Source organism: Bos mutus, chromosome 13 (assembly GCF_027580195.1).
Source record: "Bos mutus isolate GX-2022 chromosome 13, NWIPB_WYAK_1.1, whole genome shotgun sequence".
In the NCBI taxonomy this organism is placed as follows: Eukaryota; Metazoa; Chordata; class Mammalia; order Artiodactyla; family Bovidae; genus Bos; species Bos mutus.
The window spans coordinates 69,630,514-69,653,435 of record NC_091629.1 but is presented as its reverse complement, the minus strand read 5'-3'; the positions used below and the strand labels follow the sequence as shown (position 1 = coordinate 69,653,435).

General features: G+C 38.4%; 1 protein-coding gene across 1 annotated transcript in view; it reads left to right on the top strand.

Annotated features, from left to right (window-relative positions):
• MYO3A (myosin IIIA) overlaps positions 1 to 22,922 on the top strand; it is a 168,534-nt gene that overhangs the window by 127,826 nt on the left and 17,786 nt on the right. Inside the window, exons 25-30 of the mRNA XM_005908809.2 lie at positions 3,745 to 3,950; positions 7,799 to 7,910; positions 10,822 to 10,984; positions 12,770 to 12,893; positions 14,082 to 15,000; positions 17,848 to 17,992. Of these exons, the coding sequence (XP_005908871.2) occupies positions 3,745 to 3,950; positions 7,799 to 7,910; positions 10,822 to 10,984; positions 12,770 to 12,893; positions 14,082 to 15,000; positions 17,848 to 17,992 (1,669 nt within the window). The remainder of the gene's footprint in view (positions 1 to 3,744; positions 3,951 to 7,798; positions 7,911 to 10,821; positions 10,985 to 12,769; positions 12,894 to 14,081; positions 15,001 to 17,847; positions 17,993 to 22,922) is intronic.

The window sequence follows — 22,922 nt, the reverse complement described above, 5'->3', positions numbered from 1 at the left end:
TTTATTCTAAATTATAGTTGCCAGTTAAAAGTAAGTAACAAATATCAGAATGCTATTAGCAAAGAAGAATTTTTGTTGTATTTCATTTACTATCTGTTAGATATAGGATATATTAGGTATTGTCAAAAACCTATGGATTGGTTTACTTTGGTATTTTATCAATAAAATTATTGTATATTAGATCAGTCTTAAGGGAGGTCCACGGCAAGAGGAGAAGGGGACGACAGAGGATGAGATGGCTGGATGGCATCACTGACTCGATGGATATGAGTCTGAGTGAACTCCGGGAGTTGGTGATGGACAGGGAGGCCTGGCGTGCTGCGATTCATGGGGTCGCAAAGAGTCGGACACGACTGAGCGACTGATCTGATCTGATCTGATAGCTTGGTTACAATTTTTCCATAGAACCAAGCACATTTTCACTAGAATAAAGCCTAAAAAGGTTTATCATTCAATGATATGATAACCATCAATCCTTCTTCAAGACCTGAATGATCTTAGGGTGGACAGACATATGGGACAGGGTCAAGCATTCATCTCCATCAATACCTCCCTTTACCTGGATGAGCTGAAAACCTCAAGAGAAAAATAGAGCCAGTGTAGACATGGGGCAAAGAGCAGGGACACCAGGGAAACACAGTAACGTGCCAAGGAAGTGATTCACTGTGACCTCAGCGTGGAATCAAGGTGACTTTTCTTCCTGGGACAAGATGGGAGATAGCAAAGAAAAGAAGCCCTTTGTTCTCTCTGTGTGCTGGAGAACCTACCCTGCCTTCATTACTGGTTCCTGGTCTTGTTTATATCTTCTGATGAAATGGTAATTAACCAGGCAATGAAAATGAATAAGATCCCACCTAAAACTTAGAAATTATTGATTCCATGTAACATGGAGGGAGAGGAGGAAATTGGGTTAAATTTACTCTGTGTTCAGTGAATAAATCCAGTTCTCAACAGAGTCATGAAATACTTTTAAAAATAACTAGCTAGCTTTATTAAATATTTTTTCAGGTCCTAACCTTGTAGCAGACTGTGTGTGCTTAATCACCTTTGAGTATCATCTCATGCATTTATATGCTGAGTATTTCATTTGCTTCAGGTACATCCACCTTAGAGCAGGCTCCAGCACAGCTGAATGAGAGTATTTACAGCCAGATTATTTCTTTTGCTTTAAGTGAGTTATGCAAGGCCATTATCATACCACTGTTGCATCAAACACTGTGTGTATGTTAAACCATTCATTCATAAAGTTGTTTTGTACCTCAGGCTGCAGTGAAAATGGATATATTCCATATAGTATGTAACATATTTTAAGTATGTAACATATGTATGTTTTCCATACAGTATGTAACATATTTTCAGTTATTTTTCATTCTGCAGAGAATGAACATAATGTAGCACTCTGCCTTGGTCCCTAAGAAACTCTGATGCCAAAGTTTCAGGGAGCTCTTGCTCAGAATGCCAGCAGACACGTCCATCACACTTGTATCTCTAGTGCCTGAAAGATGTGGGACTAAAGTGATCATGACTCAGTTTAGAGAGTGAGTCACCTTCATTACTCACTTTCATTACAGAGAAATGTAATGAAAAGGCCCCCACAGTGTCAGAGCCCAGCTGTTTGAAGAAACTCACAATTGGGTCTCAGTGCCCATGAGGAAGCCATGCAAATCCAGTGCTTTGTCAGTTGCCCACTTCTAGGATTTAGTTTGCACTGGCTTCATCACCCAGGCTTGAAAAGTCCATCAGTAAAGGAGATTCAGCTAACAACAGCTGTCTCTCTCCATATATTCAACGGTTGTGATTCTGGTCTTTGACATACTGGAGTTGATGTTTATTTATTTATTATTATTTTTTTTTACCATCTTAACATTTTTAAGTGTCCAGTTCAATAGTGTTAAGTACATTCGCTTTGTTGGGCCACCATCCATCCCCGTAACTCTTTTCATCTTGTAAATCTGACAATACCTATAACTTTCCATTCTCCCCTGCTCTAGCCCCTGGCAAACCTAATTCTATTTTCTGTCTTTCTTATTTTGACTACTCTAAGTGGAATCAGACAGTATTTGTCTTTTTGTGACCTGCTTATTTCACTCAGCATCATGTCCTTAAGATTCATCCATGTTATAGCATATTACAGAATATCTTTCCTTTTTTAAAGCTGAATAATACTCCTGTTGGTGCGTGTTGAATTTTGCTTATCCATTCGTCAGTGGCTGGACACTTGGGTTGCTTCCATGTTTTCGCTGTTGTGAATAATGCCGCTGTGAATGTGGGTGCACAGATGTTTAAAATATTCACAACCTCGAAATTGAGAGTTATGCTTTACTCAGCGGGAATTTTTAGGACTTCAAGCCTGAGAGCTAGCATCTCAAGTAACCCTGAGAGAACTGCTCTGAAGAGACGAGGAGAGAGCCAGGGTATATAGAAGTTTTCCCAAAAAGGGCAGGTAGTCCGAACATCAAAAGATTATTGTTAAATAAAACCGGATATCTGAAGTTGAGGAATTTAGCTCTTTTCTGTGTATAGGAAGATGCAAGAGTCTGGGTTCACTGAAATTATTCCTTTGATATGCACTTCACCTGTCTGGGGCCAATATGCTGTTTATTCACATCTTGAATTTTCTCATGACTTACTGTAGGGAGTGGCTGCAGTATGATGGCTGCTAGATGGCAGGTGTTCTTTCCTTCCTGAGTTCCCTCAGGGCTCACCAGCTCACCATCAGTGGTGGCTGCAATTGCTAATGACTGTGTTTACTGGTATGGCAGGAAATATTCCATTTCTCACTAGTTTTCTGAGATTCCACTTTTAGTTGAACCATGATTATCCTACTGTGTTGCTGGCTATCCAGCAGTTGGCTGCTGTTTTAATAAGGTATTGCTGCAGAAGACAGTTTTCATATCTGTCTGATTAAAATATTTCTAAAATAAGAAAATCATCAAACCAGAGCAGATTAGAGTACCTAAGTACCTAATGGATTTGCTTGTTTTTATAACTGTCTTCCCTGGGGAAGGGCATGGCAACCAACTCCAGTATTCATGCCTGGAGAATCCTTTGGACAGAGGAGCCTGGTGGGCTACAGTGCATGGAGTCTCGAAGAGTCAGCCATGGCTGAAGTGACTTAGCACACATACACAGAACTGTATCTTATATATTAAAGTGCATTAACTTCTCAGTCCTTGTTTTAACCTAGGAGATGATAACTGACAAGGGCTTTGCACTTTCTTAGAAAAAAGAAAAAAAGAGCTAGACAAGGGAATTAATAGTATAAGGAGGAAACCAAATTGTGTGCCTAAATATTGTAATTTGTCAAGTTTCCCTGAGAGGATATAATGACTTCCAAACAAACTATATAAAAAATAATATTCAGGGCCTTTCCAGTCCCAAGCACCAGCCTTGAAATTAATATGTAACATTTTCATGTTAATTGAGCCTATTAATAAAAGTTGTGGTAAGAGAAAACAATATTATCTATTAATTAAAGTTGCCTTAAGAATTTACAGGAAACCTTTTAATATGTACATTCCTAGCTATTGCTTCTACATTTTTAATAGTAAATATCATAAATATAGTGTATTTTAAAAAATATACTATAAATACAATTTTATTAATGCATATGTTAATAAAAATTATATATTACTGTATAACACTCAGTTTTCAGATTTTATTCTTATAATTAAAAGAAAGATGTGCAGGCTGCTAAGCGTTTATATGCTATGCTGGGAATTTTATTTTTGTTGCAAATTACAGTATTCTCTGATGGATTTGTTATCTAAAATGGTGGTCGGCCAACCTCACTTCATCCGCTGCATCAAACCAAACAATGAACGTCAGGCAAGAAAATATGACAAAGAAAAGGTTGTGCTCCAGCTTCGCTACACGGGCATTCTGGAAACAGCAAGAATCCGAAGGCTGGGATATTCACATCGGATACTTTTTGCCAACTTTATAAAACGGTGTGTGAACTTCTTTTTAAGTTTCCTTGGACATTTTTTATAAAAATTCTTGAGAAGAATGATAGGAAACAGAAAGAAAATGACTCAGATGTTCTAGAAAGAAGGCATGAAAGTGACTGTGTATCAAAAGAGAAGGTAACTCTTAATAGGGGCTGGAATTGTCTGTTGTCAGCTGGGAGACGCAGGTAACACAGGGAAATTATCCATTGTGTACACGAAAGCAGGTAACCCACATGTTCTTGAGTTTCAAATTTCAAATTAAAATTTGACCTTATCATCACACTTTTCATTTTTCTATAGAGTTTATCTTTAACTTGCTTAACTATCAATGCTAATGCTAAGTCACTTCAGTCGTGTCCGACTCTGTGTGACCCCATAGACCCACCGGGCCCCCCTGTCCCTGGGATTCTCCAGGCAAGAACACTGGAGTGGGCTGCCATTTCCTTCTCCAATGCAGGAAAGTGAAAAGTGAAAGTGAAATCGCTCAGCTGTGTCTGACTCTTAGTGACCCCATGGATTGCAGCCTAACAGGCTCCTCCGTCCATGGGATTTTCCAAGCAAGAGTACTGGAGTGGGGTGCCATTGCCTTCTCCGTAACTATCAATATAAATAACATTAATATAATCTTAAGTACCCTTAAACTTAAGTGACTATTTTTATACACATGGCATTGTGCTAAATACTACAGAAGACAGTGAATTTTTTTCTTTATTGTATTGTAAGCACAATAACCAACTTTTAGTATATTAGAAATCAAAAGGAAGTTGTGATTATCTGTACTTTTTTTAAGACTCACTAGACCTTAAATGTGGCTTATGGATTTTTTAAGATGAAGTTCAACAGCTAAAAAAGCAATTATGTGCTTGGAATATACTGGAATTAACCTAATTTAGATTAATATTTTCAAAATAATGTTACGTCCATTTTTTTCTTTTTTGTATGGTACCTGTTTCATAAGGTTATTTGTGATGTTAAATGTGACAGCATATTTATTTACTTTTTGGCTGTGTGCCATGGAGGAGCTTAGTTCCCCAACTGAACCCATGCTCCCTGCAGTGTAAGCATGGAGTCCTAACCACTGGACTGCCAAGGAATCTCCTTTTTTTTTTTTTTTTTTTAATTTCTCTACCTGTATCTAGTCTTGTGGCCCAGACAGTAAAGAATCTGCCTGCAATGAAGGAGACCCAGGTTTGATCCCTATTTGGGAAGATCCCCTGGAGAAGGGAATGGCTATCCCCATTCCAGTACTCTTGCCTGGAGAATCCCATGGACAGAGGAGCCTGGCAGGCTACAGTCCATGGGGTCGCAAAGAGTCAAACATGACTGAGCGACCAACACTTTCACTTTCATATCTAGTCTGGAACAGTGAATTGTAATACTTACTTGGTCCTCAAAAATGAACAATCCAGTTAGGATTCTCAGAGCCATAGACGTGGAAAGTTAGTGAACAGTGCAGGGTAATAAATACCAAGATCCAAAGAGACGGTTTGTAGTGTTAGAGTTTAGGAAAGTGAAGGATGATCTCCACGAAGGCTGATAGAGAGAATATCAAGAATAAGTGCTGCACTGGGATCTGGTGGGAGGCATGGTTTATGGAGAAGACAGGAAGGGGCCATCTCTGGGTACAGGTTGGTGCTCCGAAAATCAGAGGGACGTGGGTGAGACTGGCTCAGCAGTGTGTGTTAGTGAAGTGACAGGAATGATAAAGATGGGATCAAAGGGGAAGACTGGTCAGGTTAATGTTATGAAGAGAGAGCCCTGAATGCTAGACTAAACCAGTAGTTTCAAAACTATCCATGGTTTTACAACATGGACTGTAGAAGAGCTGAACCTATTTTCTTGATGATTCTGTAGTTGATGTATTGTATTACTTATTTTGGAGACGGAAATGGCAACCCACTCCAGTATTCTTGCCCGGAGAATCCTATGGACAGAGTAACCTGGTGGGCTACAGTTCGTGGAGTTGCAAAGAGTTGGATATGACTGAGTGATTGAGCATTACTTATTTGGAAGGTCAGAAGTGAGAATAAGTTTTTAAATATGTTTCCAACCCCATGCTGTTACAGAATAGCAAATTACTACATGATAAGTGAATAAGGGGAAATTATTTTTTCCTTATTCACAAAAACAATTTCTGGAGAACATGTGAGTAGTTGTTCTGAATCTAGAAAGCTCCAGAAATAAAGGCTAATAAGCCTTTTCTCTGTCATAAATTTGAAAACTGTCATCCAGATTAGCATAGACTCTTAGGAAGGCAGGACAGTTTGTAAAGGCCCTGTGGAGGTGTAAATAGGACTAAATAACCCTCCCTGTCCAGCCTTATCCTTTGACTAACCCTCCTTGTAAGATGGAAAATCATCAGACCCTTTGTCCATTCTGTTATGGATAAACTCTTCTATTGTGTGACAAAGAGATAATCCTAAAGGAAGACAACACAACATGAACTTACTTTGCACAAGACACTGGGTTTTTACTGTAGTTATTTCTAATGAGCCCTTACACTAAAAAGCTACTGAAGTTAGATCCATTTTTCCACCAGTCACTGATGCACAATTGTTTGGCTGTCAGAGCTCTAACACAAATAGAATTTAGCGAAGGGAGAGGTACACATGCTTTACAGTGAGAAAATCCAGATTTGAATCCCAATTCTGCCACTCATACTAAATGTGTGACCTTGTTCAGCATCACTTGAGTAACATTCGAGCTTCAGTCTTCCCATCTGTGGATAAGGGTGATGATGTTAGTTAGCATCTACTGTATAGGTGGTTATGAGCATTGAATGATGCAATATTTAGGAAGGCTACAGATAGAATGAAATGTAAACAATGCATTTCAGCTACAACTATCTTCATTATTATTTTTGCTTCAGTCCCAAACTCCCCAAATTACTTAATACCTCCTGTGCTGTGGTCTCAAATGCCACCATATAAACCTTGAAGTGAACTCATAAAACCAAAGTAGAGTCAGTATGTTGGCTTTAAATCAAGAGGCACAACAAAGCACAAGCTGGTTGGATACAGTGAGTGAAGAATAGGGGAGAATCTAGGATGACATGCAGATTCCTAGTTTTAGAGCCTTTTTAAGAAGGGTAAAGAATCCGCCTGCAATGCGGGAGACCTGGGTTCAATCCCTGGGTTGGGAAGATCCCTGGAGAAGGGAAAGGCTAGCCACTCCAGTATTCTGGTCTGGAGAATTCCATGGACTGTATGGTCCAAGGGGTCACAAAGAGTCAGACACGACTGAGCGACTTTCACTTTTAAGAAGGGTTGACATCATTTGCGGAGATAGGCACTAGCAGAGGAAAGAAAAGGTGATGCATTTTGCTGAGTCTAAAGTGTCTGTGGGATAAGCAGGTGGGGGTGTCTAGCAGGCAGCCAGGAGTAATGTGTTTCCTGTTTATGAACACAGGGCTAAGGATGTATGTATAGGAAGCATCACGTATAGGGAACAGTTAGAGCCATGCATGTAGATGAGACACACATGGACAGAGCTTAAAAAGAAACAGAAACTCAGAAAAATCTAACATTTAAGCAGCAAGTCTCAATATGAGGCCTGTTGAAGAGACCGAGAGGGAGAAGGAAAAATGGGAGGCCAGGGTGGGATGGGAATGTAGGGGACACAAGGAAAGAACACTTAGGATTCAGATGGAAAAAAACCGGCAGAGGCTTTATCACTAAAAGATCACACGTTGGAAAGGAATCACTGAAGTGGAAAACACAAATTGCGCAAGTAGTCAGTCTGGAATTCCGTTTACTGGAGAATTGTTCTAAGAAGCCTGAAGGACCCTCCAGGCTCCTGAGACCCTGAACTTTTACGAAATACTAACCAGCCCTTTCTCCCTTTCAAAGGTACCAGATTCTCTGCTACAAGTGGTGTGAAGAGCCTCCATTGAGCCCTGACACGTGTGCCGCCATTTTGGAAAAAGCTGGTCTTGATAACTGGGCTCTTGGGAAAACCAAAGTAATGTTTTCATGTAATTTTCAAGGGAAAAAAGTAATACTTATAGTGGATGTATGGAAAATTACATATTGCAATGGTAGAAAATATCATGGCTTTTCATGTTATAGAATCTGTAGCTTGTAATAGGGAAAGAAAATTGATAAATTCATAAACATTTCTTTCTTCAGCAGAATTAGATATTTTGCTCTCATACAGATTTCTTTTAATAAATTCAAGAAAAATATATCTTGAAGATTTATCCCCGAAAGGGTGGAACGTACGAGTCTAGAAAATTTTTTATTTTCTCTGTTTTGTTACCACCAAATATAGTCAGAAAGCTGTTGAAAATCATAATGAATTCAGTAGGATTCTGTTTTTCTTTTTTCCTAATTCTCAAATCTGTTTCTGTTATAAACTTGAAATTTATCTGGAGTGAAATGTTATTACTAGACTCACTATAGGATTTGGATACTGGAATGTTTATGAATCAAATTTGAGAGCCTATGAGATCTTAGCTTATTTAATCCCTTAAAGAATGAAGTACAAAATCATAATCCATTTTGAATATGGAAGTAAGACGGATGGGTTCTTGGAAAAAGGATGTATTTTCTTCTCAGATATCCTCACAGCGTTACAAACAAGATGGAGATAAGGAGATAAACATGGTACCAGGTCCTGGGAGGACACTAAATGTATTATTGGGGAGGATGGAGAAAGAGCCAAGCTAAGGCAGATGTGCTCAGATTGACCACTGAAGAGTTAACTGCTATCAGCCACACCATAGATGTGGACTGAAATTCCACATTTGCCAAGAAATTTGTATTAGCTTCAGGAGGTGTGGGACAGGATTTTCATAATGTTCAGATGAATAGTTAGGCCTGTTAGTTATCTATTATATATATAGTAATATCTATTTGTCAATCCCAGTCTCCTAATTTATCCCCCCACTCATTTCCTCCTTGATAACCATTAGTTTTCTACATCTGTGACTCTATTTCTGTTTTTTGAATAAGTTCATTTGTACTATATTTTTTAGATTCCACATATAAGCAATATCATATGATATTTGTCTTTCTTGTAACTGATTGACTTTGCTGTACAGCAAGAACTAATACAACATTGTAAATCAACTATACTCCCATAAAAATTAATTTTTAAAAAGACAAGTTAGTCCTGTAAAAATTTAGGGAATTTTAAAGTGTTTTATCTTATACTGAGTGTTCTCCATATTCAGTGATGTGAAGGTTGCTCAGTCATGTCCAACTCTTTGTGACCCCATGGACTAAGCAGTCCAAGGAATTCTCCAGGCCAGCATACTGGAGTGGGTAACCTTTCCCTTCTCCAGGGGATCTTCCCAACCCAGGGATTGAACCCAGGTCTCCTGCATTACCGGCAGATTCTTTACCAGCTGAGCCACAAGGGACGCCCGAGAATACTGGAGTGGGTAGCTTATCCCTTCTCTCGCAGATCTTCCTGACACTGGAATTGAACCAGGTCTCCCACCTTGCAGGTGGATTCTTTACCAACTGAGCTATCAGGGAAGTCCATATTCTGTATTCAGAAATCCATATTTACCTTAGTATTTAGTGAGGGGAATTTCTGAGCATTAGAAAGATTTTTTTTTAATCTGTATTTTTCTCACACCATTTTCTTTCAGATTCTCACAAAGATGAATTTTTCTGGCTGAAATCTCATGATTTATGGTCTGAAACACATGCCTAACTTCAAATGGAGTTTTAACTTGTAAAAAGGCCTTTGCAGTTCCAGTTTTTCATGATATTTAAGTAGCATTTTAAAGCTATTTGTATTTTTCCACTTCACCTTTTCCAACTCATTAGGATGGATACAATATAAGAACATTTCTAATGTTGTGCAAAAAAAAAAAATGACCTTTTTAGATAGATTGAATTTTAAATGAATTGTCAACAGTAGAATGGACTAAATATATTAACGTCTAGAGTCTTGTAGAAATTAAAACTAAATTCAGTCAAGACCTGTAATGTTAAACTGTTGGCCCTTGGTGCCAAGCTTCAAAGTACTGGGAGAGTTCTATAGTTAGGGTCACCAGGTCTCATGACTCAGCTCTTAAATTTGAATTTAAGTGACTTTCTTAGTGGATTCAATCAACTCTCTTTGAGGTGATTTTCATTAATACATTCAACCATTGAAATAAAAAATATACCTTCCTGTTTCCTGGGGGAGGCTGAAAACTCTTAGTCTTCAGGCTCCCCTGTTGCTTTCATTCATTTTGATTTTAGAATCATTGAAAATCAGCCGTCTGGTCTTTACGGTGGCCACTGGGTCCAGTAAGAAAGTTGTTCATTCTCCATGGGGCCCTCTCTCTGCCTTATTCTCTCCGCTGACAACTCTGTGAGCGCCTGAGGGCAATGCCCCTGGTATCCTTGCAGAAAGTGTCCCTGGTATCCTTGCAGAAAAGTATGTAGCATAGGTCTCAATAAGCAATTGGTGAATGAACTCCTATAATTGTCCTCTCTCTTACACATTAGGTTTGTAAGAATTTTTAAGTTTGGGCAATTTAATTGTTTCCTTTCAAAATAGCATAAAAATTAGGTTTGCCCAGAGTATCTATTGCTAAAACCTTGATGAAAGAGTTTGATATCTTCCACTCATACTGGGTCATCCAACAAAAGCTGGATACCCATTGCAAAGAAACAGTATGATTGTTAAACTGTGTGACAGTGAAAGTGTTAGTCGTTCAGTCGTGTCAGACTCTCTGCGACCTCAAAGAGGGACTATCTTCAAACATAAAAATCTATAAGGTGATAGCAACATCCAAGCCAAAGAAGCAAAAGATAGTGATTTCCAAAGTCAAAAAAATATTTTGAACATAATCTGGTCTTCTGAGCACCACATGACTGTTTCATACCTGCATGCCATAGTTTTATTTGCATTTTATTTTAATTCTTTTAAGGTGTTCCTTAAATATTATCATGTGGAACAGTTAAATTTAATGCGAAAGGAAGCCATTGACAAGCTGATTTTGATTCAAGCCTGTGTCAGAGGATTCTTGGGTTCAAGAAGATACCAAAAAATACAGGAGAAAAGGAAAGAGAGCGCTATAATAATACAGTCAGGTAACCACTCAGAGCATCTCACTGTGTAACAAAATATAATGCTATGTTTAGATGTGGGCATGAAATAAAATCTTACTTACAAACCTCCAGTCTTATGTAGGTTTTGTGTTTAATTTCAATTGATACTTTCTCTGTATTAAATCTGAATGATTGTTTTAGAGATTGACACTTTTAATATCTGAATAAATGTTTTGTTTTAAACAGAATAATTCTTAAATTTGCTGTCACAATGAAACACAATTGACCTATTGTGCAAGATACTGAATTAATTGTACATTTCAAGAATCATATTATTATAACCCATTGGACAATATCATTTTCCCTATTTTATTCCAAAGGTTACACTTGCCATACTTTTTGACAAATTAATGAAATCTCATTTTGTTAAAGGGCATCCATTTCTTTCTATTAACCATAGGGAAAGAATATTTATAGTCATATTTTACAAGTTTTTATTAAACATATTAATAGAGTTTGGATTTCACTTTCTGTTTTTCTATAAGAAGCAAAATTTAGAATCCAGCCTGGCTTTATTCAGTATCTTTTAAAGAAAGAAAGAAAGAAAGAAAGAAAGTGAAGCACTCAGTCGTGTCCGACTCTTTGTGACCCCATGGACTGTAGCCCACCAGCCTCCTCCGTCCATGGGATTCTCCAGGCAAGAATACTGGAGTGGGTTGCCATTTCCTTCTCCAGGGGGATCTTCCTGACCCAGGGATCGAACCCAGGTCCTCAGCATTGCAGGCAGACGCTTTAACCTCTGAGCCACCAGGGAAGCCATCTTTTAAAGACTTTCAACTAAATATCCATAATAAGAAGTATATTTTACTCTATAACCCAATATACATACTATGCACAATGCACTCTGATAGTTTTCTATTCTGAGTTATTCCATTTCATTTCTAGATGCTAGATTTGGCCCAGTAAATTGATTTTATGATCCAGCATTTATTTGCAACCTACATTCTTAAGAACACTACCATGGTGGGCAGAGCAGCTGACTAACAAGAGATTCGAGGTCCACTTCTGTCCATCTGTAAAAGCTCATTTAAGCCCTTTTGATGACTCACTGGGTCATCAAAAATGAAAACCCTGTAACTGAGATTTAATTCTTTATCCTCAATTCCAAACTTCACAAAACACTGAGAAAAGAGATTTTTCATAACTCACTTGAAAGTGAAACATGACGTAATATTCATAGTCCTTTATTCATTCCAGTTAGTAACAATTATGTGTTTTTCTGGCAAAATAATCATCTGTTTGATTATGGAATGCTGAATTGCCATGGGGAATGTTACCAAATATATGTTAATTTGTCCTGAATTACTTTTCTAAAAAAATTTTTTAAACTTTAAATCTGAATTTTGAAATATATCTGGCTCCAAAGATAATTGGCCAAAAGGTCCAAGCCATGTACTTAGATAATAGGGGTTTTCTCCCATGAATAGTTTGAACATGGCAAAAATGAAAGGAACATAAACATCAGCAGATTTTTAACAAATGAGTGAGTCCATTTGTTCATCAACTTCGGTCATCTCTATCATTTTAGTTTCATATTAATACTCCCCTTAACATGAAAGGTACTTTAATTATTTTCTTGCTAAAGCTTGTCATCTGGAACAGTCTTGTTAATGAGTCCCATATTTTTTACGAACCTATTCTATTTGTAGTCTTTAATTTCATTTTCCTCTTTGACATTGATGGTCAAAACTCATTTGTTTCTACCCATTGAAGTAATATTTATTATATATTATAAATAACATTTATTTTGGGCTTCGTATGTTTCAGCTGCAAGAGGCCATCTAGCCAGGAAACAAAGGAAGGAAACTGTTAACACACAAAACACAGCAGTAAAAACCATTCAGGCTCAAGATCAGGAATTTGACTACAAGAAAAACTTTGCAAATAAAAGGTAAAATAATATTCATTCTTATACTATCTTGACATTATAGATTTTTCACACTGGAAAGTCATGAAATAAAGTCCACAGTCTTTCTCATACCTAACCGGGTTCCTAACAGTGAGGCATCAAATGTCAGTGGACACCCTGTGGCCACTTCTGTGTCCTTTATTCTATTTGAGAGTTTGTTGGCATTTCATTCCAATGACCACACTTTCCTTCTTAAAAAGATCTTATTTTCAAGTTAAGTGAAAATCATTCCAAGTAGCCTTTGGAAAGGATATTAATAAAGGCACAGCTGTGAAATTTTGGCCAGCATATTACAAGATCATGAACTGTAGCAGGAACACTGCTTTTCCTTTAATTTTGTAAGATATTTTCTGTGATCCATAGATGTAGAGGTCATCAAAGTACAGCATGCCAGCCTAATGAACATCCCCAATACTGGTCTCAAAAATCTAGATATAGTTTCTACACTATATAGTTTACACACTTCTCACTGTAGGTACTTTGTTTGGAAAAGGACATACCTCTTTATTTTTAATTGGGATATAGTTGCTTTACAATATTGTATTAGTTTCTGCTCTACAATGAAGTGAATCAGCTGTATGTATACACATATCTCCTCCTTCTTGGACCTTCTTCATATCCCCTCCTTCATTCTACTCATCTAGGTCATTATAGAGCACTGAACTGAGCTCCCTGTGCCATACAGCAAGTTCCCATTAGCTATTTATTTTACACATGGCAGTCCAGTACATCAGTTCTATTCTCTTCATTCCATCCCCCTTCATGCCACGTCCTGTCCATTCTCTACGTCTGCATCTCTATTCCTGCCTGCAAATAAGTTCATCTATACCATGTTTCTAGGTTTCTTGTGTATGTATTAATATGCGATACTGGTTTTTCTCCTTAAAGCGATTAAATTCCTAGAATTTTGATACCTCAGCAAGTGAAATTATGCTAGGTTATTTCTCACTTTTAAGTTGATGCTGGTTTTCTCATTATCTGCGTAGCCATCATGGTTGTCCCTAGAAAGGACAGTTTGGGGAAACACTTGATTATTGTGACATGATAAGTTTTTAATTTTGAGTTTTTTTGCCTCTTTTGCTTTTCTCCCAACATAACAGTGCTATTACTGAACAAGATAATAAACTCTAGTTTAGTATCATATATTCTGATGCAATATATTTTACACAGGGAATCTTTTGTGAAGAAACAGACAGAGAATTCAGTCTCTGCTAATGAAACCGTCATTCCAGCTCCAAATATTAATAATAAAGGGAATACATCTGTAGTGAAGACTTGTACTTTCAAAGCTAAGGGGGAAGCCACGAATGCTGTGGAAAGTAACAACAGAGGATATCAGACTCAGAAAAAAATGAACAACGTGTATGAGGAAGAGGCTAAGCAAGAACTATATCCGTTGCAGGATGCTTGGGCAGAAGCAAACACCAGTAACAAGTATATGAAAGACTTGGAAGAAAATAGTGAGATAAGGAAAATAGGAAAGGAGGACACAGTGGTCCAGAATTTTTATCAGAAGTACACAGAGGAAAGGAATTTCGAAGACTTGAAAGCAGCATGTCTAGAACAGAAGGCCCTATCAGAAAGGCCAAGTTACCCAGGACTTTGGTCAGCAGACAAGAAGACTCCAGGTCCTAACAAGCCTTCTTGCAAAAAGACATTAGACCCTTGTCTCAGCGAGAGGTCGGTTTGTCAAAATGAAAATAGCAAGGACAAAGAAAAGAAGACATCTGTGATCACCCAGAACACACCTGTATGCAGCCGTCAGAGGAGCCATCTGAGCCACGGGGCGGTCCAGGAGAGGCAGGTGAAACCAGCCATGCAAGCCCAGGAAGAAGACAGAGCCGCGGTGTTCATTCAGAGCAAATACCGGGGCTACAAGAGGAGGCAGCAGTTACGGAAGGACAGGATGTCTTCTTTTAGAAATCCAAAGGTCGTTACAACACCGACAGAAGTAGCAAGAAACACTCTCAGTTTGTATTCCTACCCCACAAAACTTGAGGACTCCTGTAACATCGGGATGAAGAGTTATAAAGATGCAAAAGCAATTTCAGAAAAAGAAGCGTGTGACTTGGCAATTTTTTCAAGACAGGTACGTAAAGGAACAGATGTGTTTACTAGTACAGATCTCTAGGAACTCCACAATAGCTGAGTTAAACAAACAGTTGGTAACTGTTTCATCTGTTTTTATGAGACTGCAAACCTTTTCAATAAAATGTTTCAGAGGCTGTGCTATTCAAATAGCCATATATTTTAAAACAATTTTCTATGATAAAAATAGTATAATATATGATAGACATCTAGTATAGTAAAGAGACTAGTCATTGAGTGATACAGCCTACTAAAATGCTGGCATTTGACAGTGCAAATTTCCATGTTTCTGAGATCTCCCATTATAGTGTTAAAAAAAAGTTTTCAAAATCTTCTAGAGTCTATGCTTTCTCTACCCCATATTTTAAGAAGACATAATTATGCACCAGAATCAGGTGAGTACCATTACTGAACACAAGTGCAGTGAAGATGAACATCTGCATGTTCTATCATAACAACAGTGAGGAACCATAAAGAAAAATCACAAAGGAAAATTCCCTCTTGAAGAATATCTCATGCTGTTCGTAGGTGTGTTTCAGCTGTTTGTAAAAAGGGCGATAGAACTTCTGAGTGTACAGTAAGTCCCCCAGATACAAAGGAGTTCCGTTCCAAGTGTGTGTTCATAAGTCCAGTTTGTTCCTAAGTTCAACAGAGTTAGCCTAAGTACCCAACTAATGCAATCAGCTATATATATTGTAATGTCACAGGTTTACAATACTTTTCACACAAATAATATATAAAACAAAAAAAAATTTTTTTTAATCTTACAGTACAGTACCTTGAAAAGTAGAGTAGTACCATACGACAGCTGGCCTACAGGGGCTGGCATCGAGTGAACAGGCAATAAATAAAGATACTGCAGTGGTGTACTCTACACAGTGCTGTACAGTAAAGTACACAAAAGCAGAGCTACTGGTAGAGGATGCACGCACGTGACAGTGTATGCCAGACGTGTGACCTTGTGTGATTGGACATGTGAACGCACGTTTTTCGTCTTTGAAAGTTCACAACTTGAAGGTTTATATGTAGGGGACTTACTGTACATGGAACTCTGATGAATTAGTGCTACAGAGAGATCACAGGGACGGCCTTGTCCCTGCCCCCTTCAGGCTCTCTCTCTTTCTAGGTATTTGACCTTGAGAAGATCCCTTTAGGTGTCTGCTGCTGCTAAGTCACATCAGTCGTGTCCGACTCTGTGCGACCCCATAGACAGCAGCCCACCAGGCTCCCCCGTCCATGGGATTCTCCAGGCAAGAACACTGGAGTGGGTTGCCATTTCCTTCTCCAATGCATGAAAGTGAAAAGTGGAAGTGAAGTCGCTGAGTCATGTCCGACTCTTCACGAGCCCATGGACTGCAGCCCACCAGGCTCCTCCGTCCATGGGATTTCCCAGGCAAGAGTGCAGGAGTGGGGTGCCACTGCCTTCTCCACTTTAGGTGTCAGCACCCTTATAGTCTCCTGTGTAAAGTGAAGGAGTGTCACTAGATGACCTCTAAAATGCATATTGTAAATGTGTATGTACTACCAGGGAAGTCAACAGTGTAAGAAATCATAGAAGAAATAGCATAATGGGTTAGAAATCTCATAATTGGTTGTTACCTATTACTCCTGAGTCTCTAATCTCTACTTATTGTCTGATGGTGGCTGAGCCCACTGCCTGTGGACACCCCCAGACTGCTATGGATGTGCCCTGAACATCTCAATCTCTAGCTATTCATAGACCAGTCATTGATAAATTCATCCTCTTCCTGTCCTTTTCGGTTTAAGCACATGGAAATAATGAGTTTAATATACATGCGGCCTTTCCTTTCCTGTGATTAACGTGCTCACTATAAAGACCAAAGCAGAGATTAGGACCCTGACCTGCTCTGGGACTGAGACATTCAGGAGGATGTATAGTAGCTGGGCATCTACCTAGAGCTGCCTGATAATACCATGGGGATGGACTCAGTGCTCACGGGAGCAGTGGTAGAGACAGGAAAGTAGGAGCCCCACTTCAGCCTAGCAGGTTGTATTGTCAGACAGGGTAGAGAGAGGGGCCCAGATGGAACGAGGAAGAAAGTAGCCCTATCATATGACATCCCTTATATGTGGAGTCGAAAAATGAATTATGCAAATGAACTCACAAATCAGAAACAGACTCACAGACTTAGAGAATGAACTTACGATTGCTGGGGGAAGGATGAGGGGAAGGGATAGTAAGGGAGTTTGGGATGGACATGTACACTCTGGTACATTTAAAATGGATAACCAACAAGGACATACTGTGCAGCAGAGGGAACTCTGCTCGATGTTATGTGGCAGCCTGAATGGGAGGGGAGTTTGGGGGAAAATGGATACATATACACGTATGGCTGAGTCCCTTCGCTGTTCACCTGAAACGGTCACAACATTGTTAATCAGCTATACCCCAACACAAAATAAAAAGTTTTTAAAAAATTAAAAAATAAAGCCAAGTGGAGAAGCCTGGACAGGAAAGGAGGGAGTTAATACAGTCTAAGTCAGCAGACGGGTTCCTCAGGGTAAAAGAAAAGCCAGGGCAGCAGAATGGTTAAGAAGGGAAGACAGAGCTCAGGGACTCCAGGAAGGAGTTACCAGCAGAGAACACTTCTGGAGGGTGATGGGTTTGGCAGTTTGGATTGGAAAATGTGAGATGGTGTGCAGAACAGGAGGTTTCGTAGAGTGAGCACTCTGTCTGACCTGCTGCAGGGTCAGGGTGAGTCTCGGAGAAGAAGGACATTGAACCCCACAAGGAGCAGATCAGAAATTGATCAGATCCCCAGGGTGTCTGTGGAGATGGCTGAAGGCCTTTCTTTGATTTAACTGGATGCCTGACCTTCTTTTTTAGGTCTCAAAGCTATCTGAAGAATATTTCATTCTGCAGAAAAAACTGAATGAAATGATCTTGTCACAGCAACTGAAGCCTCTTTATTTTGGAGTCTATCCTCATAAGCCAATTACTAGACGAGTGTCTTCTCATCAGTGCATCTCAGGTAAAAATGGGTAGGGTTGGAACTTCCAGAAAGGACAGGCAAAGCCAGATACTTGATTTGTTTGTTAGTTGCCTACCTTTATTCTGTAGATTTGAAGTGACTGTGTTCTATCTTCGCAGGAACCTTCATTTCAGTTCATTTTTTTTATGTTGATACACACTTTTCCAGAATATTCCACATATCTCCTACCTTTTCTGATTTCATTCTTTTTTCTTTTTCCCTCCTTTATATACGCTTTAACTAGAATTTGGCTTAGGACACCAGGAGGAAATAGAAAGGGATGAAGTTGAGGGTGGGAGGCAGAGATCAAGGTACAATTTTGATAAGAGGGAACAAACAAGTGAAATATATCTATTTCTTCTGTTGAAATCTGTACATTAAGTAGAAGGTAAGAATCTAGAAGGTTCAGATTCACAGACCTAGATGCACTATTAAATTTTCTTCTTATTAACCTAAGTCACACTCTGCCCCCATTCACTAAACCAGTAAATAATGTTCAAATGAAAGCTGAGGAACTAAGTATCAACTAAGTATGAAGTTTAAAAATAAAATAGTCAACCAACTGCTTGTTTTATGTCTTTGTTTTGATAAAATGGTTATACACTGAATTTGATAGGACTTAACTGCACCTGCATTTTCCTTGAGAGAAATATGTTACAGGATTTATATAACTGGAGAGTGGCCATTTGACCACAGAGTCTATGCTGTTGTATTCAAAAGTGTACAATGACATCACATCATTTCTTTGAATAATGTGCAGAGTTGCTTCTTTTTCGGGGGGAGATGTTTTTCTTCTTAATTATGGTGCACCTGGCAATTTGTGTTGACCATTGTGAAGAGAAGAAAAAGATTAATTGTAGGAAAAAATACCCTGGTAACACAAAAGCGTATTTTCTTTCTCTCTTTTCACAAAGAGGCTATGACTGTCCAGCAGGCTATAATTTTTTAATGGGTTGCAAGGTTAACAAATAAGGGCACTATCGTAATCCCCATGCTTCATTTACACAATACCACCAGTAAATTCAGCTCTGCATCATGGCAGCCCCTTGCCATGCCTACACACAGTAGATAGAATGAAAATACTTCTGTGTTGCTTCTGTTTATTTCTAAGTTTTTATGGCATCTAGATTCATGTAGTAGTCCTAAGATTTTCAGGTGTTATGGTACAGATTTTGTATTTTTTTAGGGATGCCTAGCATTTTAAATGCTGGCCCCTGGAAATGCATTTTGCCACACTATCCAAGAATATATCTTTACATGTATCTGTAAATATATTTACATTCATGTGAAGGCCAAGTAGCTCAAATAATGTTGGTTCATATATTTTATAGGAATATTTTAAATTAAGAGTAGAAAGTAAAGAGATCAGAAGTTATACTGCTTCATACCCAGCATACTCCAGTGAGCACTTGTCTTCCTAAACTTATTTGCTACTCTTCTGCCTTCATTAGAAATAATACTAGGACTTCACTGGTGGTCCAGTGATTAAGACTTAGCCTTCCAATCCAGGGGGTGTTCGTTCGATCCCTGGTTGCAAAGCTAAGATCCCACATGCCTTGCAGCTGAAACACCAAAAGGTAAACAGAAGCAGGATTGAAACAAATTCAAAAAGGACTTTAAAAATGGTCTACATAAAAAAATCCTTAAAAAGGAAATAATACTAATTGTCCCCAAATCTTTCATAACAACCTTCAGTATCCAAAAACAAATGACTTTATTTACAACCTTACAATTCAGTGAGTATCATTTATGTTTATCATTTTAATTATGTTAAATGATAACATAAAAGATCAATTTGCCTAACATAGGTTTATATTGAGTTATTGATTTTTGGTGAGTTAATGGATTTAATTCTGGCAAAACAGTTGACTTAGAAGCTTTAAATGGAAACAGCTAAATTTTTTGCACCCAAATTATGTCTTCTCATTCTATAATTTTTATCTGTTCTAAACTACAGAAGACACGGAGCTTCCATGGAAGCAGCAAGCAATGAACAGTGTATTTCTCTCTAACTTCCTGTTAAATTTCATATTAAAAAATGCATGAAAAAAAAGACTAAGCATGTCTGCAGCACTGAAAACAGTTTTTTTTTTTTTAACATATTTTTACACCATGTTACTTAGCTACATGAGATCAATTCAAAGGGAAATTACATAGCATATTTGATAAATTAATATAGTCAACAAAGTAAATTCACATAGTTTATTTATAATTTCATACCACATAGAGAAAATACCTTCTTAAATATCTAGTATATTTTAAAAATTTTCTTATAACTAGACATACTGGACTAGTACATAAACTCCCAAATATCAGAATTGAACCAAATTACATTTTCTGATAATGCTTAAATTTTTCTGATTTGAGGAGAATAAATAAAAGTCTTACCTTATACAGAATACCCCAATATTAACCAGACATATTAATGATTTAAATGTGAGAAATAAATTAAGAGAAACCAAATAATATGAACTGACTATTTCACAGTCTCTACTTAGGAGCCAACAAAGCATGAGAAGAAGTAATAAAAGGAATTACAGAGAAAAATAGTGGTCGATTTAGACTGTGCAAATGTTAAAACCTTCTAGAGATTAGAAAGCATCGTTTCAAGTTAAAGAGCTACAGACAATCTGGATAAAATGTTTAGAACAAATGGAAAAATGGTTGCCATATGTAATGTAGAATGATCTCATAAATTGTTAAGAAAAACACTAACTCAATGGAAAAATGGGCACAAGACATTGATTTATTTGTAGAAGAACATATGCAAATGGAAAGCAAGCATATACAGAATCATTCTAGAAATTAAAAATATAAATTAAAACAAGGTACTGTTTTTTACTCATCACGATGGCAGAGATGAAAAAATATATGACAGTGATGAGAATGGGCTAGTTTAATTATCCTTAAGCACTAATGGTGAGTCTAAAGACTCAACATTTCAGAAAGCAATTTAGCAATATGTAAAGAAAAGCTTTGAAATAGTTTCTATCATTCTCCCAGTAAACCCACTTATAAGAACGTAGCCTAAGGAGCTAATCAGAGCTGAAAGAGAAAAATTATGTACATGGCCAAAAATAAAATTAGGCAATAAGAAAATGATTAATAAGTAATGACACATTCATACATGGAATATAAACAGCCCTTAAAAATCATTTTTCAAAGAGCCTTGGCAAACTGCTAGCTAATCTAGCTATGGGATACAAGACTGCAGAATTGGAATGAGAATCCTGTAAATAAGTCACTTAATCTTCCCCCATGTCAAGTGGTTCACTAACAAGAGCATCAATACAGAGCTCTGGAGCAGGGGTCCCTAGCTTCTAGATTCTAATGCCTGATGATCTGAGGTGGAGTTGATGTAATAGTAATAATAATAATAATAGAAATAAAGTGCACAATAAATGTAATGCACTCGAATCATCCTGAAACCATTCATCTCTCCCCACCATCCATGGAAAAATCATCTTCCATGAAACTGGTCCCTGCTGCCCAAAAGTTTGGGGACCCCTGCAAGAAGCCAGGAGACTGGTGGAGGGGGGATCAAGTGCTTGCTCTGCAGTAGGGTGGATGCCCTTCATCCCTCCCTACCTTGGACCTTCAGAGTCCATTCTGTATAAAATGAAGAATCTGAGTAACATTCCTGAAGGCTGCACAGGGCTTCGCCTGCAGGTGGGAGAACACTAGAATGCCATCTCCAATGGGCCGTCTTTGCTGCCAGACTGTCTTGTGTCACCAAAAGCTTGCTTGCCATTTCCTAAGGTCATGCCTGTGACCAGACAAGCCCTCAGAAGGGATAATGGGTTTTTAAAAATATTGATGTGTTTCACCTTACCTTGAGAGGAACCACCTATCCTATTATTACAAAGTATGAGCAGGTCGGGGAGGTGGGGGAAACCAGAAAGGCTAAATGTTGCTTATTTAAAACCAGATAGTATTCTTCTATTCTGTGCTTTGCCTTTGACTGTGTGGATCACAATAAACTGTGGAAAATTCTGAAAGAGATGGGAATACCAGACGACCTGACCTGCCTCTTGAGAAACCTGTATGCAGGTCAGGAAGCAACAGTTAGAACTGGACATGGAACAACAGACTGGTTCCAAATAGGAAAAGGAGTACGTCAAGGCTGTATATTGTCACCCTGCTTATTTAACTTCTATGCAGAGTACATCATGAGAAACGCTGGGCTGGAGGAAGCACAAGCTGGAATCAAGATTGCCGGGAGAAATATTAATAACCTCAGATATGCAGATGACACCCCCCTTATGGCAGAAAGTGAAGAAGAACTAAAGAACCTCTTAATGAAAGTGAAAGAGGAGAGGGGAAAAGTTGGCTTAAAGCTCAACATTCAGAAAACTAAGATCATGGCATCTGGTCCCATCACTTCATGGCAAATAGATGGGGAAACAGTGGAAACAGTGTCAGACTTTATTTTTTTGGGCTCCAAAATCACTGCAGATGGTGATTGCAGCCATGAAATTAAAAGACGCTTACTCCTTGGAAGGAAAGTTATGACCAACCTAGATAGCATATTAAAAAGCAGAGATGTTACTTTGTCAACAAAGATCTGTCTAGTCAAGGCTATGGTTTTTCCATTGGTCATGTGTGGATGTGAGAGTTGGGCTATAAAGAAAGCTAAGCACTGAAGAATTGATGCTTTTGAAGTGTGGTGTTGGAGAAGACTCTTCAGAGTCCCTTGGACTGCAAGGAGATCCAACCAGTCCATCCTAAAGGAGATCAGTCCTGGGTGTTCATTGGTAGGACTGATGTTCAAGCTGAAACTCCAGTACTTTGGCCACCTGATGCAAAGAACTGACTCATTTGAAAAGACCCTGTTGCTGGGAAAGATTGAGGGCCGGAGGAGAAGCGGACGACAGAGGATGAGATGGTTGGATGGCATCACCTACTCAATGGACATGGGTTTGGGTGGACT